The sequence below is a fragment of the Chelmon rostratus genome, chromosome 22 (assembly GCF_017976325.1).
Source record: "Chelmon rostratus isolate fCheRos1 chromosome 22, fCheRos1.pri, whole genome shotgun sequence".
NCBI classification, from domain to species: Eukaryota; Metazoa; Chordata; class Actinopteri; order Chaetodontiformes; family Chaetodontidae; genus Chelmon; species Chelmon rostratus.
The window spans coordinates 1769702-1796635 of NC_055679.1; the positions used below are offsets into that span (position 1 = coordinate 1769702).

The 26934-nt window shown below is 42.9% G+C and overlaps 1 protein-coding gene across 1 annotated transcript in view; it reads right to left on the bottom strand.

Annotated features, from left to right (window-relative positions):
- Positions 1 to 25947, bottom strand: part of hmga2 (high mobility group AT-hook 2) — a 45382-nt gene extending 19435 nt beyond the window's left edge. The window contains exons 1-3 of the mRNA XM_041963994.1: positions 25853 to 25947; positions 24316 to 24402; positions 11097 to 11147 (exon numbers count right to left, since the gene is read on the bottom strand). Of these exons, the coding sequence (XP_041819928.1) occupies positions 11097 to 11147; positions 24316 to 24402; positions 25853 to 25945 (231 nt within the window). The 5' untranslated portion in view covers positions 25946 to 25947. The remainder of the gene's footprint in view (positions 1 to 11096; positions 11148 to 24315; positions 24403 to 25852) is intronic.
- Between the last annotated feature and the right edge of the window lie 987 nt (positions 25948 to 26934).

The following is a 26934-nucleotide window of genomic DNA, read 5'->3' on the forward strand; positions in this document are numbered from 1 at the left end:
ATTGAGCAATAAATTGTTATTGATGTTGAATATACAGTGTAGCTGGAGATCATTCAAGTGATCCTGTCCCATGATGAAGGCGGTTTGCTCCTACATCACAGATACAGAATGTTTCTTCTCTCTCAAGAATTAGTGTAAATGTAGTTGTAAGAACATGTTTGAGTCAGAAATAAATATGGACGCACTGTCTGAGCCACCTCGTCTGCCTCAGTTTCGTGCTGATCCAATGACAAGAGGCGTTACGTTAATTCATTGATTAAATGTTATTTTGCTATCACCTCTGACCTTGAATGAAGCTCTGATGCAGACCTTTGTGTTCAGACTGAGACCTCCTGGTGTAGACAGTGGGATAAAAATGAATACACATAATTGATCTCTTGGAAGATCCTTAATGGAAGTTGCCCTTCTCGTCCACTGTGCAACACCTCCCCGAACCCCCCACCCCTCGTCCAGTCCGGGCCTACATCCCAGCCAATGCCCCAGCAGAGTTATGAATTGTATCTATCAGGGTCCAACTAAAGGGGGAATTAGGGGGAATTTGCCGAAGGGCCCTTTGTAGAGGAGAAAAATGTCTGCCGTTGCGAGGAATGTGGAAAATTCCTAGCAGACAAGCAGCCTTTTGTTGGGAGGGTTTTGCGGGGTGCTCTGAAAGGAAAGAAAGGCGCAGACAAATTGGATCTGCTCCATTTAGGAGCCTCTGCTGTTTGATGTGAAATCTGTTCCCAGAGTATCTCAAAGGAAAAGAGGAAGAAACGCAGAAAAAAAAGGCAATGCAATACATCTTCCTAGACTTTACAAATCTGTCTTTGCTTATTGTTTGCTTCACTGTATTCTGCATTTATAGAATCTAAGGATTAGCAAACATGTTTTTGTTTTGCTCGGTCCACGTTTTGTTTGCGAGCTTGGCGCTCTTCGGCGTCTCGGAGCCATCCGACTCAAATGCATGTGGCTGTTTCTCAGCGTGCATGCGTGGCTGCTTCGAAACAGGAAGGACTCTGTGCATGGCACTCAGCTCTGCCTTGTTTTCACAGAGCGTCGCAGATGTTATGAATTAACCTGTTGTGCCTGAAAGAGCTCACTTCCTGCCACATAATAGTGTTAGCAGAAATCCTCTAATGACATAAATGTCCATATCTATTTAAGGAATTTGAAAGAACGGCATTGTGAAAGGAAGAGAGAAAACTCCAAGCCATAGCTAAACAAACAGGCAGGACACCACAGGACAGCCGAGTAACTTCCTGAGTAAAGCAAACAGTGAGTGAGGGCTACTCTAAGTAAGTGCTCTACTTCGCTAACTGCCCTACAGATGTTTATCTTTAGATTTTATGAGCAAGTTTGCTCATTTCATCACAATGTACCTGCAGAAGGACTAAAATCACTTATCTTGAAGTTTCCACAAATTCCTCCAAAGACTAACTGTGATGGACATGATTTCAGTGTGAAATCGACAAATTTGTTTTTATCCTTAATTTTCCAGCAATGTGTGTTTTAAGGTAGCCACATATTTGTTTCCATTTAAAGAAACGAGCAACTTGAGATTACACTACGTGTGCAAGAATCCTCTCCCTGGCAATTTAAACGTTTTGCCAGGTTTGCCATTGTGGTTTATCATTGCTCACGCTAACTGCTCAGGGTTTCCTCTGTTTATTCCTGACAGAGTGGAAACACGATGTGTGTGCCAGAGGATTTCTGTCAGCTTTCATACTGAATCACTATTTTGCTGAGGCAATGAATCAATAAAGTAAAAGAGAGCTGTGCTAAAATGTTAAATTATCACGAGATGGTGTTGTATATTATGACGACTGAGTAATCCCACGTTGTGCAGAATGCGATCTCCGTAGCAACCTTAAAACCTCAAACCGTAAACTTCTTTTTACATCCTAATCTGTGCAGCAGCCCGCTGCCATGTTGTTGTAGTTGAAGACTCAGAGTGAAATGATTAAACTCTTCCAGAAGCTGCAGCAGGAAAAAAAGGGGGTGGGAGTTGGGGGAGGGAGGCATAGGTGACCTGTGGAAATCCGCTAAGGTCCCAGAGAACTCCGATGTTTGTAGAGTCCCTCTCTGAACAAAAGCCTCTAGTGGCTGGAATTCAGCCTTTTAGCCCGGCAGCAGCCGAGGCTGGAGGAAGGTGGGGGGTTGAGAATGTGGGGAATGAGGCAAAACTGCTGCCCACCCCCAACTCCTTTTGGTGTCTGTCTGTGGTCTCTTAGGTCTTTCTTTCTCTTGCTCTCAGAAACAGGCTGGGGAAGGAGCACGATAGCAGCAACCCAAATAAAACTAAAAGCACCTCACCCAGTCGAGCATACGCACAGTAAACAGAAGTCATAAATGTAATTAGCTGCAACCGCAACACAAGAATTCTGTCTCCTTCGTGCAAGAACAAATGATTGTGAGTCATGTGTGCAACATATGACTTGAATGAGCCTTTTGCACGAGCTTAATGTTGCTTGTGCTCAGCAGCACTGCTGCACATTTTTCATGTGATAAGATAACCAAAGTGATACCCAGCGTTTTCACTGATAAAACAATAGCATGTGGAGCATTTAAGGTCTTCAGATTTGCAGTTCCACGCACTCTATATTGGTTGGTACTGTGCTTTAGATCGGCAGCTTGTTTGGGGGTTGCTTTGAAGCAGGTAGCCAGAAGCAGCCAGTGGAGGGATGTTCTTGCTTCTATGTGATGAAGACATTTCCGGAAACAGTCTAATCTTTTAAATGTTTCTCTGAAAACAGAACTCAACCACAGATTTAAAGTGTTTATCTAAATTGAGGCTGGTGTTAAAGATAATACCAAGAGTCCCATCATGTGAGAAAGAATGAGAGCCAATTTGAGAATAAAATATTTGCACTGTCTGGACCCATGAGCTCTGTCTTATCACTATTTAGTTGGAGGAAATTCTGTCTGTAACAAGATTCTTCTCCCTCACGGTGCAAAGCAAAAGAAGGCAAGACTCATGTAGCTACAGTTAAACTCAGACTAGCATTGATACTATCCAGCATGGTCTTTGCATAATGGTCCTGTTAAGTTACTGGGGCATCCTACGATCCATATTTCACACACCTTTTCACATATGCCATGGCAATGCCGGAGCAGGTGGAGCAAGGGACCGTCTAGCAGATGGCGATAATACAAGACTGACCACTATAAACGACAGGGTGAGGCTGAATGTACGTGTAAACGGTGGAAGAGGGCTCTTATTATTTACAGGAACATGGTGGGCTGGGAGCTGTTTATGTTTGTAGTGTATTTAATATTCAGGTTTGTGAGACATGTTCTTTTTTCATGATCTACATCAGGCATCTCAAACCGGTTCCATAAAGGGCCGCGTGGCTGCAAGTTTTCATTCCAACCAAGGAGGAGCACACCAGGCTGGAATCAATTAATCAGCTGATCTCAGTCTTCAGCTGATAACTAAGTGATCCCTTGATGTTGATTGGTTGGCCTGATGTGCTCCTCCTGGGTTGGAATGAAAACCTGCAGCCACGCGGCCCTTTATGGAACCGGTTTGAGATGCCTGATCTACATGAATCAGAAACATTCAATATATTAAAATGAACATTAAAAGAACAGTGGATGCTTGAGGATTTAAATATGTCATCAGCAGAGTGATTTGGTCACTCCGTCTCTTCGGATGGACGTAACCCTTAACAAACCTTCTTCCTGAAATCTTACTGGGTGTTGAGGAGGGACTTTGGTGGAACAGATTTCCCTGAATATCGATCCCTGTTCTATTCACACATGACCCCATGTAGGAAACAGTTCAGGCACAGACTGCAGGTCTGAAAGGGGCCTCTTTCTCTCTCTAACACACACACACCTTATTCAGAGGCTTCCAAATGAATGGACATGTATTCCTCTTAGGCTCTTATTTTTGCCTAAAAATATCAGGTGTTATGTTATGGCAGGTTTGTGAAGCTGTTGTCTCTCATAAATGGTTTCAGATCAGTCTGCAAAAATCCTTGATGGAAGTCAATTGTGTGTAAACTTGGGTGAATTCTCTGGTTATTGATGGACTTCATGCTTATGTCTCTTGTCTGTCCAACCATTTGTGTCCTCAAGGTGTGTGTGTGTGTGTGTGTGTGTGTGTGTGTGTGTGTGTGTGTGTGTATGTGTGTGTGTGTGTGTGTGTGTGTGTGTTCCCTGATCAAAAATGAAGGAATCATCATGCTTGAAGTCTTGTTTTTTCAGGTCATTAAAAAGACGCACACGCGCACACACACACACACACACACACACACACCGGATGTGTTTTTGAATTAATACGAATGTGAAATATCTGCTATCACACAGATCTGTGGTTGATCTGGTGGAATATGGTGGAATGTGGCCAGTTCGGTCAGAGTAGACAGCAAACATATGCAAAACAATATAAAATCAGCTTCTGTAGCCATTCAGATCAGATAAATATGACAGCTGATGGATGAGCAGCCACACCCGCCGAAAGGTCTAGCATGTCAGAATTTTCTCGTTTTGTCACTCCTAGTGCGACATCTCCCACGATGTGTTCCTGAGCGCTTACCAATCAGCTATCATGGCGAAGAAGAAGAGGAGGAGGGATGCTGAGGTTGCTGCTGTCACATCGTTAAAGACAAAAAATATCATGTAGTATGATCCCAGTAAGGTGCCCAGGGAGAAGCTGGAGATCTCGAGTGAGATCAGGAGGAAGTAACAGAGCTGCAGAGCGAGCTGTGTTAATAGCACCGGTCACATTACTGTCAAGGAATATGTATGTAGCCCAGAGGTGGGTCTGCATCCCTATTATCTAAACTCACATGCTTGTTGCTGCTTACAGCCAGCATGGCATAGGGTTACGATGTCATCCACTTAGTCACCGTCAAACTCCAGACACAACACTCCAGTGCCTTCAGGGTGATCTCTGGACATTTTAACAGGACACGAGACTCTTACCAGCCCCCTGACACCCTGTTTGTGGAGTCCCCCAGCAGAAACAATAAAACACAGGATTTACTATGTGCTAATGTCAAAGAAGTACAGTCCACAGATACACCGTGCTGTCTGTCAGGGGGATCCTCAAAGCTTTGAAGTAATTTTCAGCAAATCACAGTATAAACACAAACACAGCTCTAAAGTTTGCCACCAAATTACACAACTTCTGCATGCCCCGTGTATTAATGGTCTTGTGATTGTGTAAAATTAGTGTGGACGTAGCCTGATAATGTCCCACCTCAGGCCCTTGTTCAGACCAGCACAGGAACCCTGCACCATGAGGGTGAGAGAAGCTAACACGACCAACAAGCTATTTAGAAAGGCCAGCTAACTGATTGAAGGAGAAGCTGAGCTGGAATATGGAGGGGGTGATGGAAAAGAGGTTGCTGCCAAAGTTGGTTAGCATCCTGAAAAACATCTAACACCCCACATCTGACATGCTGGTTGGGAAGAGAAGCATCTGGGATGTGTTCATGACAGCTATGAGAACAGGAAGGCGAGAGAAGACAAACCGGCCATACTCTGAGGACAGTAAGCAGTTCTCAGCAAACAACTCTGGTTCTATCTGGAGGGGTCTCAGCAGATCACCAAATACGAACCTAAAGCCATTTGAAAGAGGACAGTCCTGTCACCATCCCCCATGACTTCATCCACCAGCTCCAGCCCACCAGCAACATCTCTCCCACCACATCAGGGGTCTGGGCCTCTCCAAAGCTGCCCACTGAAGAGGCCCCCTCCTCCCCTCCCACTACGCTGATTCTCTCCATCCAGAGGAAAGACATCAACAGACTGTTCAAGAGGCAGAACCCCCACAAAGCAGCCAGACCAGACTGTCTCTCCTTCCACTCCTGCTGGAGACACGCCATGTGTGAGCCAGCTTCAAAACCTCCACCACCCCCATGCAGCCCCCCTGCAGTCTACCTGCTCTTTTCTTTATACTGACCATCTGTTGACTTGGTGCAGACAGAATGACTTGATGAAAGCTCTGAAAACAGTGGAGACTTGAGGAACCGCCCAGCCCCACGTGCCCCATCACCCTGTATGACTCAGTCCACATTGTGGAGTCCTTTTGCTTCCTGGGCACCGTCATCTTTGAGGACCTCAAGTGGCAGCTGAACATCAGCTCCATCACCAAGAAGCACAGGATGTACTTCCTGTGGTACCTGATGAAGTTCAGCTTGCCAGTCAGTGACAGTGCACCTTTGCACTGCCATCACTGAGTCCATCCTCACCTCCTCCATCATCTAACCAGATGGTGCCAATGGCTTCTGCCACTGCCAAGGACAAGGGAAGGCTGCAGCACATCAGTCACTCTGCTGAGAAGGTGCCTCCAGGATCCTGAGGCGAGCAGGAAAGACTGTGGCCGACCCCTCCCACCCTTAACACAAAATTCTTAAGACGCTGGCAGGAAGCTGCAGTCCATCAGGACCAAAACCTCATGCCACAACAGTTCCGTCCCAACTGCAGCTGACCTCATCATCAAGGCCTGGGAACCCCCGACACAGACTCGTACCCCCAGTGTTTTGCACATTCCTGCACTAAGCTGCAGAGTTCTTTGGTTTTTAAAACATACATTGAACAGATTTTTTTCTATATATGTCTTTCATATTTTTATTGCTAACTTTTCTTTCTCTCTTTATGTTTCTTGGCATTTGCAGTGCTTTCTTTTATCGCTTGTTTATTTTCTCTGACTATGTTCATTGTTATCTATCTATCTATCTAATTAGCACTAAACACAAAGTACAGCTGAGGCTGATGAGAATGTCATTAGGTTTGCAGGTATTTGTATTGGACCAATTCCAATGCATTGTTCAGTCCAAATACTGATTGGTGGGCTGTGTACTAATAATATTTTCATACATTATTAGTTATTTTCAGATTTTCAGCTGCATCTCACATTTGCTAAGTTGCCAAGTTGAGAATGAGAATGACAATCCCATCCTGGTTTAAGGCTAGGAAGACACTATTAAAGTGACAAGGGTGACCAGAAGCATGCCAGTGGGACTCCCTCGTACATGGCTGTACTGTCAGAACATCTTAGCAGAGTCAGAGTCCACTCTCCCAGGATCTGTTGCCCAGAAACACTGGGGGCAAACTTCTATATTTTCCCTGTGAGGCGTTCCAAGGCTATAAAAGTGTTTTAATATCTGACACTGATCACAATAGCACAATTACCCCTGCCGTTCACATACACTCATTCCGTGGGGAGGAGTTTTCTCTTGCTGCTAGTTTTCTGAATACTTTCCAGGCCTCCTCACCACTTTCACAAAGCTGCTGAACAAACACCTAATGGTGCTGCTCATCACCTCAGCCAGACTTTCCTACTTTTCTTCTCCCCTGAACTCTGACTCCACTGCTTGGCACCTGCCTCCAGTGTCTGACCCGAAGCCAAGAGCAGCAGAGCCTTGTGTGAGATGGAAGATAGAGCGCTCCCCTTCACACTACATCAGCTCCCCTTACATACACTCAAGCCACGCCACTTGTGCTTCCTTGCTCATACATGGAGTCATTTCCGCGCATTTAATGCATTAGTCTCACAGTAGTAGGGGTGTAGCGGTGCATTCATTGTTCCGTATTTAGCTCAGTTGTGGGGTCATTGTTGGTACAGCAGGAAAAACAGAAAAAGCAGCAAACAATATCTTTGAAATTTATTTTGGAAAATGGAATCATTTGGCAGAAGCTGGCCTTAATTCTTACAATAACAGTTAAAGGTCCAGCGTGTAGGATTTCACTGGTACTGGGAATTTCTTTCCAACGTATCTTTACTGTTGAACAGTCTGGAAGAAATTCAGCTACTGGCTGATAAAAACAAAGACTTTTCTTCATCTTCAATTTTGTGCTTCGTGTGGATCGATACCAGACTGCGCTGCAGCTGGCAGGCTTCCAGCTATTCAGACTGGATTATGACACAGAATTTTCAGGTGAGGAGTCTGTCTTCACACTGACAGAGGCTGTAATGATGTGAAAGTGATCCTACAGCACTGTTCTCCTGATCTGGATTCTATTTTATGTAGCATACATGGCAGTCGTAATTAGCGTTCATGGAAACGACTGTATATTGTTTTAAAGCATTGAGTAGTAAAGGAGAAGCTAAACTTTCTCACTCAGCGCCTTTTTATTTCTGGGTTTACATGCTTACTGTCTAACAAAATAAACCTGAAGCGCAATTATTGTTCATGACACACATTTCTTGGCCTTTAAAAAACTAATGTAAAGGATCCTTATCAATATTGTTTAGAATGTTTCTCCAGTCGTATAAAGCTGTTCACTTTGTGCATCTCTGAACATGCATGCGAAAACTCCACCTTTAACTGAGAAGTTTCAGAACAGTAGAAAACACAAAAGGCTCCAGGGACAAGTCCCCTACCAATAAGCCATCACTGTGGTGTTTCCTTCCATAAAACAAAGCACAATTTTTGTTTTTAGAATTGTCATGTTATTGCCATGACAAGAGGGAATTACATATAGGCAGCCAAATGCTGAGGATGCCAAAGTTTGACTGTAATAGGGCTGCAAACAGGGACAAAGACTTAAGCTTGCCTGTTGAGGAACCACCCCATAAAATCCAATGGACAGCAGCCATTTGGCAACAGAAAAGGGGAACTGCTGTGCACAACTGATGAATGTAATCTATTGGAGAGCAGACCCCCTTGAAGCTCTTACCAGCAGAGGAAGCTGGTCAGCTTGGCAGAGGTCTGTCTATCCATCTCAGCACCTGCACACAGAGGACAGGACCTGCAGCCAGGCAGCGGAGAGCGAGAAGACACAGCGATGAGGGGCAGACTCTGGATCAGTCAAGTCTGATTAACCCTAGCTGTTCCTGCCAGCTTTTTGGTACAGAGGTATAAGGTGGATTACGCTTAATAACCCAAATACAAACCCCATAGAGTCCCTCCACCAGCTGGCTCACCTAATGCTTACCAGATAACTGTTTATATATATTATGATATACAGTATTGATCTATCCATTATATATAGCTACCTATGCACCATGATATCCAGCATGTTAAGCCATTACAGTCAACATCATGTCTTGTTTAAAGCACAGTGAAATACAATTCAGGAAGTCCATCTGGAGCGACAGATTAATACATTTAAACACTAATCAGATGTTAACACACTGCACAATGGTTTGTATTACTCAAAGACAGAAAAGTTATCTGGAAAGCTATCACAGTGGCAACTGCACAACACAGGGTAAACCACAGAAATACAGCGTTCATGTTATAAAGTAATTTACCAGTGCTTCTACATACATATACATACACTTCTACATTTGATTGGCCAGCACAGCGAATCACGTCACATTCAGTAAAAGCAATTTTTTTGCTGGACAACCATGTGCTGTTTTTGCCGGAGCCCTCTGTGCCATCCCGCTGTCCTGACTGACCGGCCAAATTCAAATGAATGACAGAGCTGCATTTTTTTCTTAAGGTCATCATCAGTGTGCAACAACCTAAATGAACTTACATTTTTTTTATTACATTGGATGAAATAGCCAACGTAATCAAATCAATCAGCAGAGAGCATCAACAGATGATCTTACCGCTGGATCAAAGTACAAAGAAAAAAAATGCATACAATAAAAATACAAATACATTACCATACGGTGACACTAGAAAGGGATGTAGCTACACGCAGGCACCCTTTAGCAGTTTGTGAAGAGCACAAAAACCTTCCATTTTCTTCTATTACTTTTTGTTACTCCAACCCTTGAGACCACTCCTGTACATGACGAATGCAATCGTGTGTTGTGAATGAGGAAAGAGGAATGGAAGAACAGGTAAATATGACTTTGTTTTCATTATATCATGACTATTTTAAATAAATCTTCAAATTGTCCTGCCATTTTACATTTCACTTTCATCTTTACGCCTCTATTTTTCAATTAATATCCATGTTCATCACCTCCAATTTCAGCAATGTATTTTTGTTACATACATGACTCATATGGAGGACACTGAATGTTTCATGTTCTTATCTTGGCATGTGGTTGTTTATCTCAACAAGGAGACAAACTTTGACTGCAGTGTTTCTAGCTGCACACTGAAGTACTGGGTCAGTGTGCTGGATACCTGCACAGAGGGGTAATGAAAAAAGGAATGAAATTAAGTGTATCTGTTGGTACCATCCACAACTGCTGACAATGGAAATGCAAAAATAGCCATTCTAATGTGCAACAAGCTGAACTGAACCAGACAGCTTGGTGCAAACGTGGCTATAAAGTCTGCAGTGTCATCCAGGCAGCTGTGGCCTGTTGTTGAAGGAGGCCATAAAGGCTAAGAATTCAGCGTGCATGCATGTGCAGTTAATTTACTTGCTGCAGACTTTAAATCCACCGCATGGAGCTGATAAGTCTCAGCAAGTGCTCGCACCAGTGAACCAGCAGTGTGGACGGTAGAGAATATGCTAAATATGCTGTCAGTTGATTCTTGGAATGTACCATTCCTTCCAGGAAATTAAAATAATTACAAAATGTTGTCTTTATGACCCTCCAAATTTGTACTTGTAGGCTTGGATTTGCTTTTTTTCTCACCTTGACACATAAAACTATGATATATGCAGGAGAAAGTTCACATTCCGTCACCCTTCCTGGTGGCACCTCTGCCTTCTGCTTTTCACTGCACAATCAATCAGGCCTGTTACTTCAGAGCTGATAAACACTGAGGCCTTCAAGCTGTCAGTGGAATTATTTAAGTATTCCTGCAGTCAGCGTGGAGGGTAAACATTTTCTTTGACTGATAACGCGAGCATTTCGGAAAACTCCCTCAACACACGCAGACCAGCAACAACCCTGAGAGGAAACTCAATGAAAGCAAACGAAAGTAAACGATGGGACACAAAATGCTCGGACAGTGAAACAGTCCATCTCAATACGCACTAAAACCAGGGAACACACCCACTGAGAGAACTCTTCATGTACCAATGTACCAGAAAGCTCTTGAATGTGAAGTGTGTAATAATAAAATCATTTGTTCAAGTGTCTCTTTTTTCTGTTGGGCTTTCTCACGCACATTTACCTCCTGCCACAAATAGGTTTCATTTACTGGCACAACTCCTCATTCACAGTCCCTCCTTCGTGGTGGACAACATGTGTTCCAGTACCCAGCATGCCAGCAGCAGACACAAGCTCAGAACCACTGACTCACCCATTTCCTGGGTCGCCCCCTCGGTCTTTTCTCCCCGGTTGCCTCGGCTTTCTGTGAAGACATAGATTCAGGGCAATATGATCAGTCTTTATCCTTACTATCACTCCATGACATGAAAATTGATCAGCCAAGATAAAAAAAGCATAGCACTACATATGTATACATGTTCCAGGGTTTCTCGTTTTGCAGGCCATTAGAACACGAACGGAGCAGAAATAATATACTGCTACAGCACTTCCCAACTTTTATTCATGATTGAACCAAATGGATCAAATTCTGTTAATACAAAGAGGCACTTCAGGCTGAGCGCTATGCAAAAAAAGGTATTATTAATTTTACAGCCATTCCATTTGTACAGAATGTATATAATGTATATGTTTAAGGTCAAAAAGCCCTACTGTGGCTATGATATCAATATTCCCAGCACAGAACTGTTTCTGAGAGCCACATTTTTCATGTCTTCCATGCAGCCATTGTTGCAAGTCCAACGGGTCAAGAAGCACGGGCAGTGGGACAATCAGCCCAAACAGTTCATCCAGATTATCTAAACCAGTTCAGGTTAGCACTGCATGTGTATTAGTCTGTGCCTGAAAATAGTCCCCATGAAATGCACTGATTCCTCCGTTTCAGTGATGTTTGATCACAAAACTAGGTTGAAACCTAGCATATGGCTGCACTGTGTATGGTAATAATCAGGCTGGATTATTGTAATTCCTTACTGTTGGGCTGCCCCAAGATGTTGCTAAATACTCTCCAGCTGATCCAGAATGCTGCAGCACATCTTCTGACAAAAGCCAGGAAAAAAGATTCACCCATTTTAGCCTCTCTGCCTCCTTCTCCTTCTCCTTATCTACAAAGCCCTAAATGTTCAGGCATCATACCTTACAGAGCTCATAGTACCCTACTACACCACTAGAACACTGTGTCTGTAAAACCAGAATGGGAGCCAGAGCCTTTAGCTATCAAGCTCCTCACTGTGGAACCATACTCTAGTGGGAGGCAGGCACCCTCTCTACATGTAAGAGCAGGCTTAAAATGCTCCTTTCTGATAAAGCTTGCAGTTAAGGCTGGCTCAGGCTTGACTTGGACCAGCCCCTACTCATGCTGCTATAGGATTACCCTGCTGGGGGACTTTCTATGATACACCAAGCTCCCCCTGCCTGAGTCAAAACATTTTACAAAAGCAGTGCATAGAAGTCATGTCTTCACTTGTATCTTTATGTTTGATTTAAAAGTGAAAATGAGGCAGATGACACTCAGTAATAGTAAACGGTTGAGTTTATTAATTTGCCAGTATATTATACAGTTTACACAAGCTGAACATTAAGAACATGACATACGCACGTAAAGTTTACAGTATCTAGCTTTCAGTTTTTTATTGGAGCATGTCTAATTAAAGAATACATTACATATTGGTGTGTAGGTTGTATTATTTTATGGAATTGTTTCAGAGGTTCCTGTATTTTGGTCATACACTTCTGAGCTGTAAATAAGGAAGAAAAAAGCAGACAAGCACCAGCACCAAGCACCACCATACATGGAAACCAACCACGGCCTGTTATATGTTTTGCAATGTGCAAGCCAACTACACATGATGTATATTTTCATCACTTGAAACTTAACAATATAACCATGCTTTTTCTTGATTACTGATGTGACGTGTTATTGTTGTATTTCAGTCACTATTGGTGTTCGTGTTCATGTGTCATCCAATCTGTATCTTGTAGTAATGTACAAGTGCCACAAGATGGCAGTAGCTATGTGAAGTACTAAATGGGAACAACGCAAGTCACTGAATTTTCCACAACACGGTTATGCAAATGTGTCACCATGAAAGCCTTATGAGGAAATGAAAGGAGTCTACCCACTGAAACGCTATAGGGCTTTCAATCTGAAACAGATACAAGTGTTAAGCCTGTATTAGCAGCATAAAGCAGTAACAAACATTTAAGGGGGAAAGCAGGAGCAAATCAGAGAACAGGGAATACTGAAATACGACCAAAAATACTTATCAAACAGACAGAATTACAAATAAAGGCCTGTCTCCAATACAAGTCTGCTTCAAATAGACTGCTTCTCTCTGCAGTAGAGGTAAACAGACACCCCGGGCTCTATTTGAGAATCCCCAGTGTTTAGACCTTCTCTTCATAACCAAGGGTGAAAGTACATTGAAGTTCTTGCCAGTACTACTACCCCCTAATCCTTGCAGTGTCATCCTGGCAGCTATGGCCTGTATAAGCAAACGTACATATGGATACGCAGAGTTACACAGTCCAATCCTGTTCTTGTGAACACGATATCTCAGGAACACCTTGAGGAAATTTCTTCAAATTTGGCGCAAACGTTCACTTGGACTCAAGCATGAACTTATAAGAATTTGGTGGTCAAAGGTCAAGGTCAATGTGACCTCAAGTTAGTCCCATTCATGTGAACACGATATCTCAGGAATGCCTTCAGTGAATTTCTTCAAATTTGGCTGAGACATTCACTTGGACTCAAGGATGAACTAATTAGATTTTGCTAGTCTAACTGTTGTCCAAACACTATTAAAAACACATTAATGAGCCACAACGTTGCAGTGGGTGACAAGTTCCTTCATTACCATGAATATATAAATACTGTACACCATCCTGCGTCCTGCAAAATACTCATGACAGCATAAAATGTGGATTAATTCACACACAGTCCCCAACAAGTGCACTATTTTCTTGAAAAACATTTGTTTAAAAATAGAATATCCAGCTGTTTTAGGAAATTGCTGAGCCTTTTCATAAAAAATTTGATTTTAAAAGGTTTATGTCTTCAGTAGGAACCAATGGGCTTGGGGCTGAGTGTCGCAGACAGGGTAGGGAAGTCAGAAAGTACTGAGAGATGGACTAACACCTTGTTGGTTTTGGTCTTTTCGTGATAATAATAAAAAACAGAATAATGCCAGACCAATCCTTTAAAATGTTCACTCGACATAAAAGAGAAGAAAACAGAGAGCCACGTAACTAACACATTTATATAGTGGAACATGACCTCAAAAAGCATGGACAGGAAAATACAAATGCACATACAGCAAAGCACCAAAGCTCTGATATTGTACAAATAAAAGTATACATAAGTATTTATTGTCTTTGCAAATTGGCTTTCATATTGTACTGAAATGAACAGAAAGCAGTGACTGCCTGGAAGGCAAGGAGAAACACAATCAAACATATAACAATCAACACTATGCCATTTGATAGAAGATGGCTAAAAACAACAATGGCATGTGATTTGTACAGTAGCTGCAACAGCTGAAACACATTTTTAGTGGTTTCATGGTGACCTGACTGTATTCTACGCCTGTACTGTATCTCAGCATCAGTAGCATGTGCTGGGCTTCCCCCCACAGGTCTCGGCCTGCCACTTCCACCTTGGCAGAACTCCAACAATAATATGTCCCCTTATCGCAGGAGTATTAATTTTAATAACTGTATCTATGTCTTACTGAACACAGTTTATTTAACCATTGTCTTGTCTCCTATCCCCTTCATCTGTTTGAGTCTCTACCTGCTGCCTCTCTGAGCTCCAATTCAGTCATTCACAACTGTCAAAAGAATAAATAATAATATGTTACAAATAAATGTATTCACTCTAGGTGTTCTTCAAAAACTGTCTTTGGTCTGGTGTTATTTTAAATGATGGGCTGAAACAAAGAGAAAGCTTCAAATGTGTCCGAATTAGCTTGGACAGTGTGTATGTTTTTACAGAGCATTCCCTTACTGTGAAATGGACACCTCCAACTGGAATGTCCCTGTTTGTTTGGCTTGAGGGGAGGGAATTACCTTTCTTACAAAGATAACAGAATGATTAGACATTTGTGGGAATGAGAAGAGACTGAGCCCTGCAGACTGTCCAGTGCAGCCAGAAGGCCACAATTAACAAGACCAGACCAGCGTCAATAATTCATCTGATATGTCCAGGCTCCACGGCTCTAGTTGGCAGGAGTCAGGTGAAGTCAAATTGCCGAGCTGCGATGAATTTTGCAGACGATGACCAGCAAAAGGCCAGTATCAGTGATATGGTGGTGTTGGGGCTTGTGTGTGGCTTTCTGCAGCTACTTGGCTCAGTAAACAACACCAGCTCCTTTGTCAGCCTGACACGGAGCACAAGCCAGCCAGCTTGGTCACATGGCGGCAGGGACCCAGAGTCAAAAAAGACAAGTAGCAAGACATCTTAGACCATGTCCACATTAATGCAAAGACATTATTATCTGTTTTGGCCATCCACTCGACGTCCTGGCTCACACTGTGGTGTGCACAGGATAACTGGGCTTTTCAAAGAAGAAAAAACATACAATTACACTTGTTAACATCCCACAGGCATGGCAGGCTACGTTCACATAGCTGGAGTATTAAGAAGCCAACTTTTTTTGCCTCCAACTGTTTAGGATCCCCAGTGTTGTGTGTGTTGTGCATTGCTGTAATGATTATTAGTAAGAGGTAGTGCAAGGAATTACTAATTAAACTTCAGTAACTGTATTACGAGTCCCAATAACATTCTGTTCACTTGTTTGCCGTCTTGCCAGGTGTTGGATGGGATGATCAACATCAGCTCTCTGCACCTTCGGTGGACAGACTGGTCCAGGATGTGTGGCTTTAATGAGGAGGTGGAGGGATGTGGCAAGTGTTCTTGGACAGTGGAACAGTCTTCACAGTGAACAACCACTCTGCCTTTTGAACTTCATAAAACCTAAATATATTTTTGGGGGAATTTATCTCAACCCTTATGAAGTCTATTTTAGAATATTTATAGTTTACTGAGTGTTGTTTATCTTTGTTCTCTAGTATGGTTTATTATGAGATATCTTTATACTTGGCGGAGGTTGTCTGGAACCTTAGGGATGTAATCCTATTGTTTCTGTGTTTGGTTGATGTATTTCCTAAAGAAGGGGATCAGCCCCTTTAAACAGCAATGTCATCATTTAAAGAAAATAATTAGAAATCTGATATAAAGGGTCTCAAAGAGGTTTAGCGATTTAACCTTGGAAATGATGGAAGTTGGAAGTCTGATTTATAGGCTGTACCTTTAAAGCTGCGAGCGAGCCACAGTGTATCTAGGAAATCACCTTGGTTTGTTCAAATTTGCACTGTGATTTGGTCTGTTCTTCGTGGGTTCTGCATGTGGTGATTATAGGTCGTTAATGGTCAATAAAACCCCTAAATCCTAGACTCGCTGCTTGCACCATGTCTCAATTAAATTTCTACACATTAAATACAGAAGATACAGCGTCTGGGTAGGATGACATTGGAGTTGTTGGAGGGCATCTTTCTCTTTTTGTGCAATGACTTTTTCAGTGAGCATTAAGCAATAAGTAGTAAGCAGGTATACTGCAAGTTTGTTTTGTCATAACCTCCAACACTACAGAAACCATCTAAGCAAAGCATCTACGTACAACAACTTGTGATGTTATGTGCCAAGAAAACGTCCCTTTAACTGAGCTTGAAAAAAAACCAAGTGTGGCTGAAACTAACTGGAAGTTAGTGCCATCATCTTCTCTTCAATATATGTCATTGTTCAGACCCTTCCATTTAATAGAGTCTGAATTGAATTGAGCTACAATGTTAAGTTACAACCAAAATCTGTTGAAGTCTGTCATATTTAAATGTCTCTGATCATAATGTCCGGTGAAAACATTGTGGCTCTATATGCTAATTTCCCCCAGTGCTTCTCTGATGTCTGCCTTCTTTCCTGATATTTTCACATCTCACGTGCAAAATTAAGAGTTTATTCAAACCTAAATGGAGCTGGTGGTGATTGTTGCAACAGTGAAAAATGAACCAAGAAGCTTTTGGCGAGTTTTATTTTGTTTCTGTCAAGTTTGAATGAAATGTGTTTACAATGATAAAATTACTGTTTCTCTAAATGGAGTCTGGTGGCTTTGGCGAGAGCAATATAGCGGCAGTTTCTGGTTAAACAAAAAGGATCTTACGCTTAAACAAAAAGGCCTTTCACTGTAGGGATCCTTTCCATAATGGTGTCAGACACTTAGAATAACAATCTGAGCCTGTCAGTGGCAAAAACAAACACTTTTACAGTGGGCGTACAATGACAGTACACAAAGCCCAGAGGGACTACACTGCAACCCGTTTCTGTAGCATCAACCATGCACAAAGAGAGAGACTTCAACGGTCTATAAATTAAGTTTATGGTATAGGTAGCTTATTTCAGTTATTTCATTTGTTTTGTTTTTTTAAATAAAGACATAAAGGCATAACTGAACATCATTTCTAGCCAATTTTGACAGCACGACTTGTCATGTGCTGTTCATTGGCAAGTCTCTATCATGACACATCACAATGCTGGCGAGCCAATCTGTGCACTGTAATTCCAGTTCTCTGTTTGGGAAGATGCATTTTTAATGTGGAGATTTAATGGTCTGAAAGACAACACCCTGTTCAATTAATCATCAGTGTGTTTTATATGTCTGAGCAGAGACACAGCACGTCTGCAGCAGCCCTGAATATCCAGGGATCTGATGCCCCTTTCGTCGGAAGCCTTCCAAGACCATTACAGATCACCCTTGCAAGAAAATTGAGACCATTTCTTGACTGACCACCGCCGTGGTTAAAATTTGGGCAAAAAATGCCTTGTTTGAGCTGAGGGAAGGATTGTGCTTTGGGCTTGAAAAAATACTTAATGCTTCTCTGATGTCTGCCCTCGCTCCTCTCCTGGTGTCTTCAGACCTAACGCTGTAAATTAAAGGTTTATTTCAAACCACGGTTAGCGGTGATCGTTGGAACAGTGGAAAGATGAGTTTTATTTTCTTTATGTCAAGTTTGAACAAAGTGTGTTTTAGGATGATAAAATTACTGTTTCTGTAAATGGAGTCTGGTGGCTTTGGCATGAGCAATATAGCAGCTGTTTCTGGTTAAACAAAAAGGATTTTATTCTTTAACAAAAAGGTCTATCTCTTTTGGGATCATTTCCATAATGTTGTAAGACACTTACATGGCGGTGCGCAAACACCCGGAAGGATTATACTGCCGTTCTGCGGCAACTGGTCGCAGCATTCTTGGTCAATACTGGACCAGTTTCAAAATGTGTTATATGTAAACCTCAGTTTAATAGAATGACAAAATGAAAATGCCAAATTTCTGAACTGATCTGTAACTGGAGTTCTACCTTAAAAGCAAGTGCAGTTCCCAGGATTCTCTGGATAGTATATTTCCAGAATAGAAACTGTCTAATTATCAGGAAAAATATCAATCCTTTGTAACAGACAAAATATTACAATTCACACTGCCACTAAAGGTATTGTCTGTTAAACATAAGCATTCAGGCATGTAAACACACAACTGATGCTGTTGGTTTCTTGAAGGGGAAACCCAGAGTCTCTGGGTTTGAAAAAATACTTAATGCTTGAATTTTATCTTGGATTAGATTAGATTGGATGAAATTACATTAAAATCTATTAATATTACACAAAGTACAGATGCTGAGATAACAGGAATCCAGTTTAGCACTTGTCATACCATACTGTGATGCAGCTAGGATGCTCTGGATGGTCCTCAGAATCTGAGGGGACAAATGGACCTTCATCAGTCTCCTCAGGAAAAAGAGATGTCGATGAGCCTTCTTGAACAGGGCTGAAGTATTGAAGGTCCTACAGAAGTCTCCTGAGATGTAGACACCCAGAGACAACCTTCATCCCGTTAATGCGGATGGAGGTGTGTGTACCACTTTCTGTTTTTCTGAAGTCCACAGTGGGTTCTTTGGTGTTCTTGGTGTTGAGGCCCAGGCTGTTGCTGGAGCACCTCATTGCTAGTTGTTGGACCTCATCCCAGTCGGCTGACTCACTGTTTTTGACGATGTGTCATCTGCAAAATTGATAATGGTAATGGAACCATGTACATGGACGCAGTCGGAGGTGAAGAGGGACTAGAGGACAGCGACTGTTCAGGGTGAGGGTTGAGGAGGTGTGGGTGTCTAATCTTACATACTGGGGTCTGTTGGTTCGGAAGTCCAACATCCAGCTGCAGATGGAGGTGTTGATGCCAAGGTTGATGAGTTTGGACATCAGTTTGGAGGTGATGATGATAATGAACACTGAACTGTTGATGAACAGCATTCTCACATAGGTTTTGCAGGTGTAGCACAATGGGGATGGCATCCTCCCCACTGCTGTTTTGGTAGTAGGCGAATTAGAGGGGGTCCAGTATGTAGACAGGTTATGAGCTGAGCCAGGACCAGCCTCTCCAAACACTGACATGATGGTAGAAGTGAGTGCAACAGGTAATTTATGCTTGCCTTGGGGACACTGTCATCCATTTGAGGCTAATGATTGAGTCCAGACTGGAGGATGCAAATGAATCAATGTCCATGAGGGAGTCCAGGGTGGCCTGAGTGGCAAATGTTCTCCAGTCTGTGTGTTCAAACTGGTGCTGCAGTACAGCATCTGGTCTCCCTGGCCACACTTTAACCTACGTGGAGAGGCGAATGGCTGTGTATCTCTCAGCATGTTGATGTAAACATGGTCCAAGGTCTTGTCTCCTCTGATGGGGCAAGAGAGTACAGTCTTCAGATGGGTGTGGTTGAAGTCCAACAACAATAAAGGCTGCCTCTGGATGTATAGTCTGTTGTTTTGCTAATTGTAGCTTGCAGTTCTCTCATTGCAAGCTTAGCATTAGCATCCAGGTGCTGCAGTCACAACAGTATATGTAAATTCTCTGATCTAAACATTTTAGTTCAGATCCAACCTAACCCTTTAAAACAACAACGTCACAAAATACCACAAATTAACCAACTGAGGCAATTGTGTCCATTCAGAGCAGGTCAGATGCCATCTTGTAGGACCTTGTTTGACTGAAGCATACTGAAGCCTTGACACAAACAGCAATCCATTCACCTCTGCACCCTAATGTAAGTACCGACAAAACTGTCATTACTCACAAAGCCTTGTCAGAAAGTTATTTTAAGTGTTTAAACCAAGCATCAACCTCGTGGCTGACAAATGAAGCCAACACTGAGGGACCATAGCTGCAGTACCAGGAAGAGCCACTTGAGGCTGCCTCCAAAAGCGAGTCAATCCCCATAGACCCCCATATTAAAATGCCCAACTTTTTTGTCTCTATAGCTAATTTCCCCATTGATGACAACTGAACGCAATTGTTTGAAATCTTGTATAACTCACTCATTTCAACTAAATTGAGTCTTTAAGTCATGCATAATTATGGACATGGCTACTTGAGTGACAGCTAGCCACTAGGTTTCAGCAACCAGACTTCTTTCCCCTGCTCCACCTTTTTGCCCATTTTTGGATTAGTTTCACAATGGCTCCTCAGAAACCTTCGGGCCATGTCACAGAGACAATGTCCATGATTTATACAACATAAGGTTTAAATAACCAATCCTGCTGATTTGCTTTTAAAGTTCAGATTTTGCCAAGAATTAATTTCTCATTTCCATGTATTCAATATAAACATGACATGTTTTATAAATTGTTTTGTTGTTTTTTTCAGAATGGTGTAAAATCTAGTCTGTATGTTGAAGTCAGGTAAGTAATCATCAGGTCAAAGTGTGCTGATTGCTTCTTCTTACAAGCTGCCATGATATCTGTCAGAGATTGCAGAAGTGATTAATATTGGGAGGGGAAGTGAACTTTTTCAAAGTATATGCTGAAGGTGTGGGCTGATCCAGAACTCGTTTCATCTGGAAAGATTGATAACTTCACTGTTTATCATAACAACGCCAGATGAGATGAGACTGGATTACGGCGAGAGCAGAGTGGTTCACTTTTCAAAGTGCTGGGAATGTTTACAGTGGTTCATGGTGGCAATGGAGCACTAAGGCTGCTGTCATTATGAGCCTAACACAGCTTCATCTAACTAATGAATGAAGACACAGGGACTTGCCCCGGCCTCGCTGAAACGTACAGTATCACAACCCAAAAATTCCAAAGCTTTTCTCCGGATCAGTTTTTCTTTGCCACTTTAATCTTTTCTCATTCATCACCTCTATCTCTCATGCACACTGTCTCCTTCTCTCTGTGGAAATATGTACACAAGTGTGTGAGAGGGCTGTCACGGCTGCATGTTTCTACCAACAAGGATGCACAAATACGTCGGTCTGTTCCTCTGTTTTCATATGTGTCTATGCTTGCAATAGCATTTTACAGTGAAAGTGGATTCCTGTTATTGGAAGATCTTGTTTGTTGAAGTATTGAGGTTGCTTTTTAAAACTGGAACATGCTTCTGTGGGCTGCACATAAGCAAACTCATGTCAGGGCTCGTGTAATGTGGCTGTTTTTTCATACTTGTACAGAACGTGAACATGTTTTTTTCTGTAACCCACAAACACCCACTCTGCATAAATCCATAGACGTGTCTTTGTAGAAATACTTTTCCATCCCTAGACTCTACCTGATCTGTGCCCAACATTAACAGTCAATGGGTCAGGATACTACTGCTGGTACTGCTATCACAAAAATGATAATAATAAACTTTATATATATATAGCACCTTTCAAAACACAACAAAAAAAGTGATTTTCAATAAAACCAGAAGCCAAAGACTTAAAAAAGTAAAACAAAATGAAGATGTCAAAAAATAAATGGAATCACCAAAAAGCATTTAAAAAGAAAAGAGTAACCCTGATCTTCTCAGGCAGCCCTAACTGTCACCTTTAATCTGGACTTTAGAACAACCAGGAACGATCTCAGGGAGCAGGAAGGAATACAGGGCAATAAAATAACCTGGCCTCTCAGGGTTTTGTAAGGAATCAATAACAGCTTGAAATCAATTCTGAATGCATCAGGTAGCCAGTGTAAGGAAGCAAGGAGCAGTGAAATGTGACTGTGTTTCCTGGTCTGAGTAAAAATCCAGGCAGCAAAATTTTGGATGGGCTGGAGGAGGGGGAGCGATTTCTGATCTCTGAGCTAGGAATTACAGGAATCTAATCAATAATGGTTTTCAGTTTTTTTGGTGGAAAGAAATGTTGAGATGAGGTTTTAATCAGGAATTACACCAGGATTTCTGCAATATTGAGTTACTGGAGGAGACAGATAAATTCTGTTTGATAAAGGAGTATTTGCATCTCGTGCAGTTATGATCATTATCTCTGTCTTATTAGCACTCAGCTGCTGGCAATTCTGTGACCTCAACTTGTGGATGTCATGAAGGCAGCTAAGCAGGTTGACGGTGTTCTGAGAGTTGTTTGCAGGGTCACAGCTTAGACAGATCTGAGTATTGTCTGCATTAAAATGGAAATTAATGTTATGTCTACAAATACGGTAGCCAATAGGTAGCATGTAAATGGAAAGGGGATCTGACCCGGCACTGAGCCTTGGGGCACCCCACAGTGAACATCTGTGACACCAACACACAAAGGCCTAAACCACTGACGATACCCACCCACGTTCAAGAGGATATCTTGGTCAATGGCATCGAATGCCGTGCTTAGTACAAGAATGATTTATGGCCAGCATCTAATATCTGGCATTGTTTGTTAGAGATAAATGCATCTATTCATTTGACACCTGGAACCTTTATATCATGGGATAATACTTTGACTCTATGAGGTTTAAAAAGTCTAAGCCCAGCAGGTGATCAGGGCAGCAGGCATGAACATTAAAATCTCCTATCTTACCAAATCTAGTAACAACAGTAATTCACTGATTAAAACATATATAGTGATCGATAAAGAGTTTGGCCTGCATGAGCTCTATATGGAAAGTGTCCTGAGAAAACTTCGGTTGTGATTTGGCGCTATATATATATATATTTATTGAATTGATATATTATTAAGTACAGACAAAGAGATTTCAGGGAAGGAAGGGCTTCAAATGTGCTAAACAGACCCAGATCACTGCTAGAACATTTGTACTTTCTTTATATGAAATAGCAACTCCAGCACCCCTGCCCCTTATTCTGGACTGGTTTAAAAAGCATCAACCGGGAGGAGAACACGATCATTTGGTGATCAGATTATTTGAGATTTTGAGACGTGATCTCACATTAGGAAGAGCTGACTGCAGTTGCTTGGGCAGAGTTGACAAAGGATAGGAAATAACTGCGGCTGCCCTTTTTGCTGTGAGGAACCTTTTCGTCAGAGTGCAGTTGATCTATTTTATGCTATAAATCTCTCCGATTCCGAAATACATCACAATGATCAATAAAGCTAAAGCTGGTGGCAGAACACAGGTAGCAGAAATAACACTCTTTTACATTCCTTTTTCAGGACGATCAATATGTTTATCCACATAACTTTTTCCGTTGAACAAAAAAAGCCAAACTTTCTAAATTCTAAATGTGGTTTGCAGCAGTGCACAAACTAACAATGCTAAGATTCCTATTTAAATCAGACAGCGAACGATCAAAGGAAAAGTAAACACAACCACACATCTGAATAGACAGTCCATGCCAGGTCTCAGGACTGGACAGTTTTTGATACTCTTTGCTGAAAGGTCTTTCTAGTATTTATGTAATCCATCTCATTTACATACATGAGCAGAGCAAAAGAAACAAATATCTGCTAATATACTGCAGAGAAATCTATTAGATTGTACAGGTAAACCCAACAGGCTACTGAATCAGTTGTGTGTGTGTGTGTGTGTGTGTGTGTGTGTGTGTGCATGCTGTGGGGTGGGGTTTCAACCAGTTAAGGATGAATGAAACGCTTTGTGTTGTAATTGTCTCGTTTTATGACATTGATGTTGAGACAGGGTTTGCAGCTCAAACCAAAAGTAAAAGTAAAAGCTATTCGAAGGCTTTCACTCAAATAACACACAAAGCGCCGCAGCCACATCTTTCCAATGTAAACTATTCTCACTGACATGTAGAGAACATAAGCGTTGAATATAATTAGAGTCACACAAGGCAACCACACAAATCCTGCAAGAACCATCAAAACCAAAGAATATACTGCATTTGGCCAGAAAAAGGGAGAGAAACTAAGAAAAAATCACATGTGGGTGAAATGGTGTTTGAAGAAACAAGCAACAGGAACTGTGGAGAACTTCAGCTGAGCTGAATGACCACGCTCTCACTTATGGTGCACTAACACATTTTTTGCAATTCTTACGATCTCAATTGAAGAAGGAAAATCAATCTTAATGACAACAACCAGAACAGTTAGAACCAGACGGTCACTGATCCGCTCCTCATGCCATGCATCGATGTTGGAATGTGTCAATCAATGTGCCCAAAACTAAGAGCAAATGTGTGTGTGTCATTCAGGTGCCGAGACTCCTCACCTTCTGCACTGCCTTGGAGGGGCCCTTGTTCTTACTTCCTTTGGGGCGGCCCCTCGGTCGCTTGGGGACAGGCTCTCCACTGGGCTCCTGAAAAGGAGGGGGGACATGACATGGGTGTTGAGGACAGGAAACAAAGGATTGAAACCCCCCACTTGGTCATTGCTTTATGGTTCAAGTCCAGAAGAAGGGACAAAGGTTGCATGTGTGTGTGTGTGTTCTTGTACAGCTACCTGTGTGAGAACCAATTTAAGTTTTAGACTCTGGGAGTGAGGACATTTTTGAAAGTGAGGACATTTTGGTCAGTCCTCACTTTCATACAGACCGAAGGGCTGTTTGAGGGTTCAGACGTGGTTTTAAGGGATAAGTTAGAATTAGGTTTAGTCCAGGGTTAGAGTTAGGGTTAGAGTTAGGCATTCAGCAGTGATAGTTGAGATTAGGGTGAGGGGCTGGGAAATGCATTAGGTCATTAAAGGTCCACACATGTGGAAGTACAATCGTGCATGTGTGTGTACACACTTTGTGAGAACCAATTTGAGTTTTAGACCCTGGGAGTGAGGACATTTTGCTTAGTCCACACCTTCGACCTGTGTGTGTGTGTGTGTGTGTGTGTGTGTGTGTGTGTGTGTGTTCCATAGAGGAAATGAATGACAGTCAGTCTGATTCTGCTCTAAAACTTCCCACTGAACGCTGCACAGTTTGTCATCAATATTTCTACTCGTCTGCTATCCTAAATGCCGCCTGGTCGTGTCACTTCTTCATGTTTAGAGATGTAGGCGATCACGTGTGTTCTTCAGTCTAACTCTGCATAAAACCAGCAGCAGGCTGAGCTTCCTGAGAGAAACCCCCTCAAACACAGCCGCAGTGTCCGGTTTCCACCGCCCGCAGCAGCGCTGCAGCCTGGGGTGTCACTGGACGTGATTTTGGTGTGAAACCCCGGTGAGAATGTGACTCACCATGAATCACATCCACAAACACGCTGGAAGCCCTCAGTTGTCATGGCATCTGTGATTCAGCTCACGGAAGAGCTGCAGGATTCCGTGAATCACCATACTTGTCTCTTTACTCATGTCAATTAAAGACCCCGAGCGGAGCCACGAGCGGAGGCGCATTCCTCTGCGCGCCGCGGAAGTCCTCAGCTCTCATGCAGTGTGTTTGTCAATAGCAGCCGTAAACTGCGCTCCACCACACACACACACACTCACTTACACACAAACACACACACGCACACACAGACTGCGCTTAAGACGCGCTATTAGGTGCAGAAGAAGGGAAGAAGCTGCGGTGGATTGCACGCCCTGCTTCAGTGTCAACAGGAAACAATCAATTACACATCCAGCGCATTTTAAGGCAGAATGTGCTCGGCTGAATCAGATCCATCTGACTACCTCACTGCTGAAGTTTTACCTCAACTCTCCCACCAACCCAAAAAAAAGTGTCACTAAATGCACCATATCTCGGTCCCAGCGGCGCAGACGCGATCTGGACTTGACTCTTTGTGTCTGTGCGCAGAGCTTCTTCCATGAACAGCCGCACTTACTTTCTGGGGCTTCCTCGGTCTCCCCGGCCTCCTCTTCTGGGGCTCCGCCTGGGAGCCGGAGCTCTCCCCGGCCTCGTCACTGCGCCCGCTCATGGTTCCCGGTTCCTCCGTGGTCGTTGAGAAAAAAATGAGGAGGAAAAAAAAAAGGAAATAGGGGAGCCGATGAGGATCGTTTCAATGCCACATTAACAGGTCTGTAGTCCGCTTTTAAGTGTCCCACAGGCGGCTGTGAAGCTGCCGAAACAGCCCGGGGACTGGCTCAGTGAGCAGGGGACAGAAGACCGGGGACAGCGGAGCAGCTCCAACTGTCCAACACAGCGCGCCGCCGGGCAGGAGCATGCAGCAGCGAGGCGTGACAGCTCGGCACGGCTCGCCTGAGAAGTGTGGGCATAACAACCCAGTCCAAGACGAGGCTCCGCTGGATGAGGATGGGTTTAAAAAAAGAAAAAAAAAAAAAAAGGAGGAAAAAAAAATCACCTCTCCCGTGGGTGGATAAGGAGGGGTGGAGGTGGTGGGTGGGTGGGTGGGGGGGTTCTGGATGGGAGCCAGAGAAAACAGAGGAGACGGAATCCTGGCTGCGGGCCACACATGGCAGGCCGCATTTATGAATTAAATTCACATTTTCACACGTTTCAATGGAAACTGTGGGACACTGGACAGCCATTCAGAGTTCACCTCTGTGAAATATGAAGTGCTGCTTCGTGCTGGGGGGACAGCATCCTCCACACGGATTCAGAATGAGTTCAGCTGCTGCCACAGATACAGCTGCTGCAGCATCAGGGACTTTTTTTTAGCATTCAGCCATTCAGCAGCAAGCTTATTCAAGCTTATTCTTCAGCCTGCTTTGAGGAGTCACAACAAAGAGGCCGAACTCTCCTTTTTCTTGCTTTTGTTTATGTGAGATTGAAAAATCAACAGTTGTGAGTTTGCATTTTAAATTAGGAAATGTGTCCCACGCAAAAACACTTCTGAACCCTGACTATCATTCAGCTCATCTGTGAGTGATGTCTCTCTGCTTAGAACAACAGCTCAGCGTCAGCACGAGGATGTAAAAGTTAAAGCTGAATGATGAACGGTGTCTG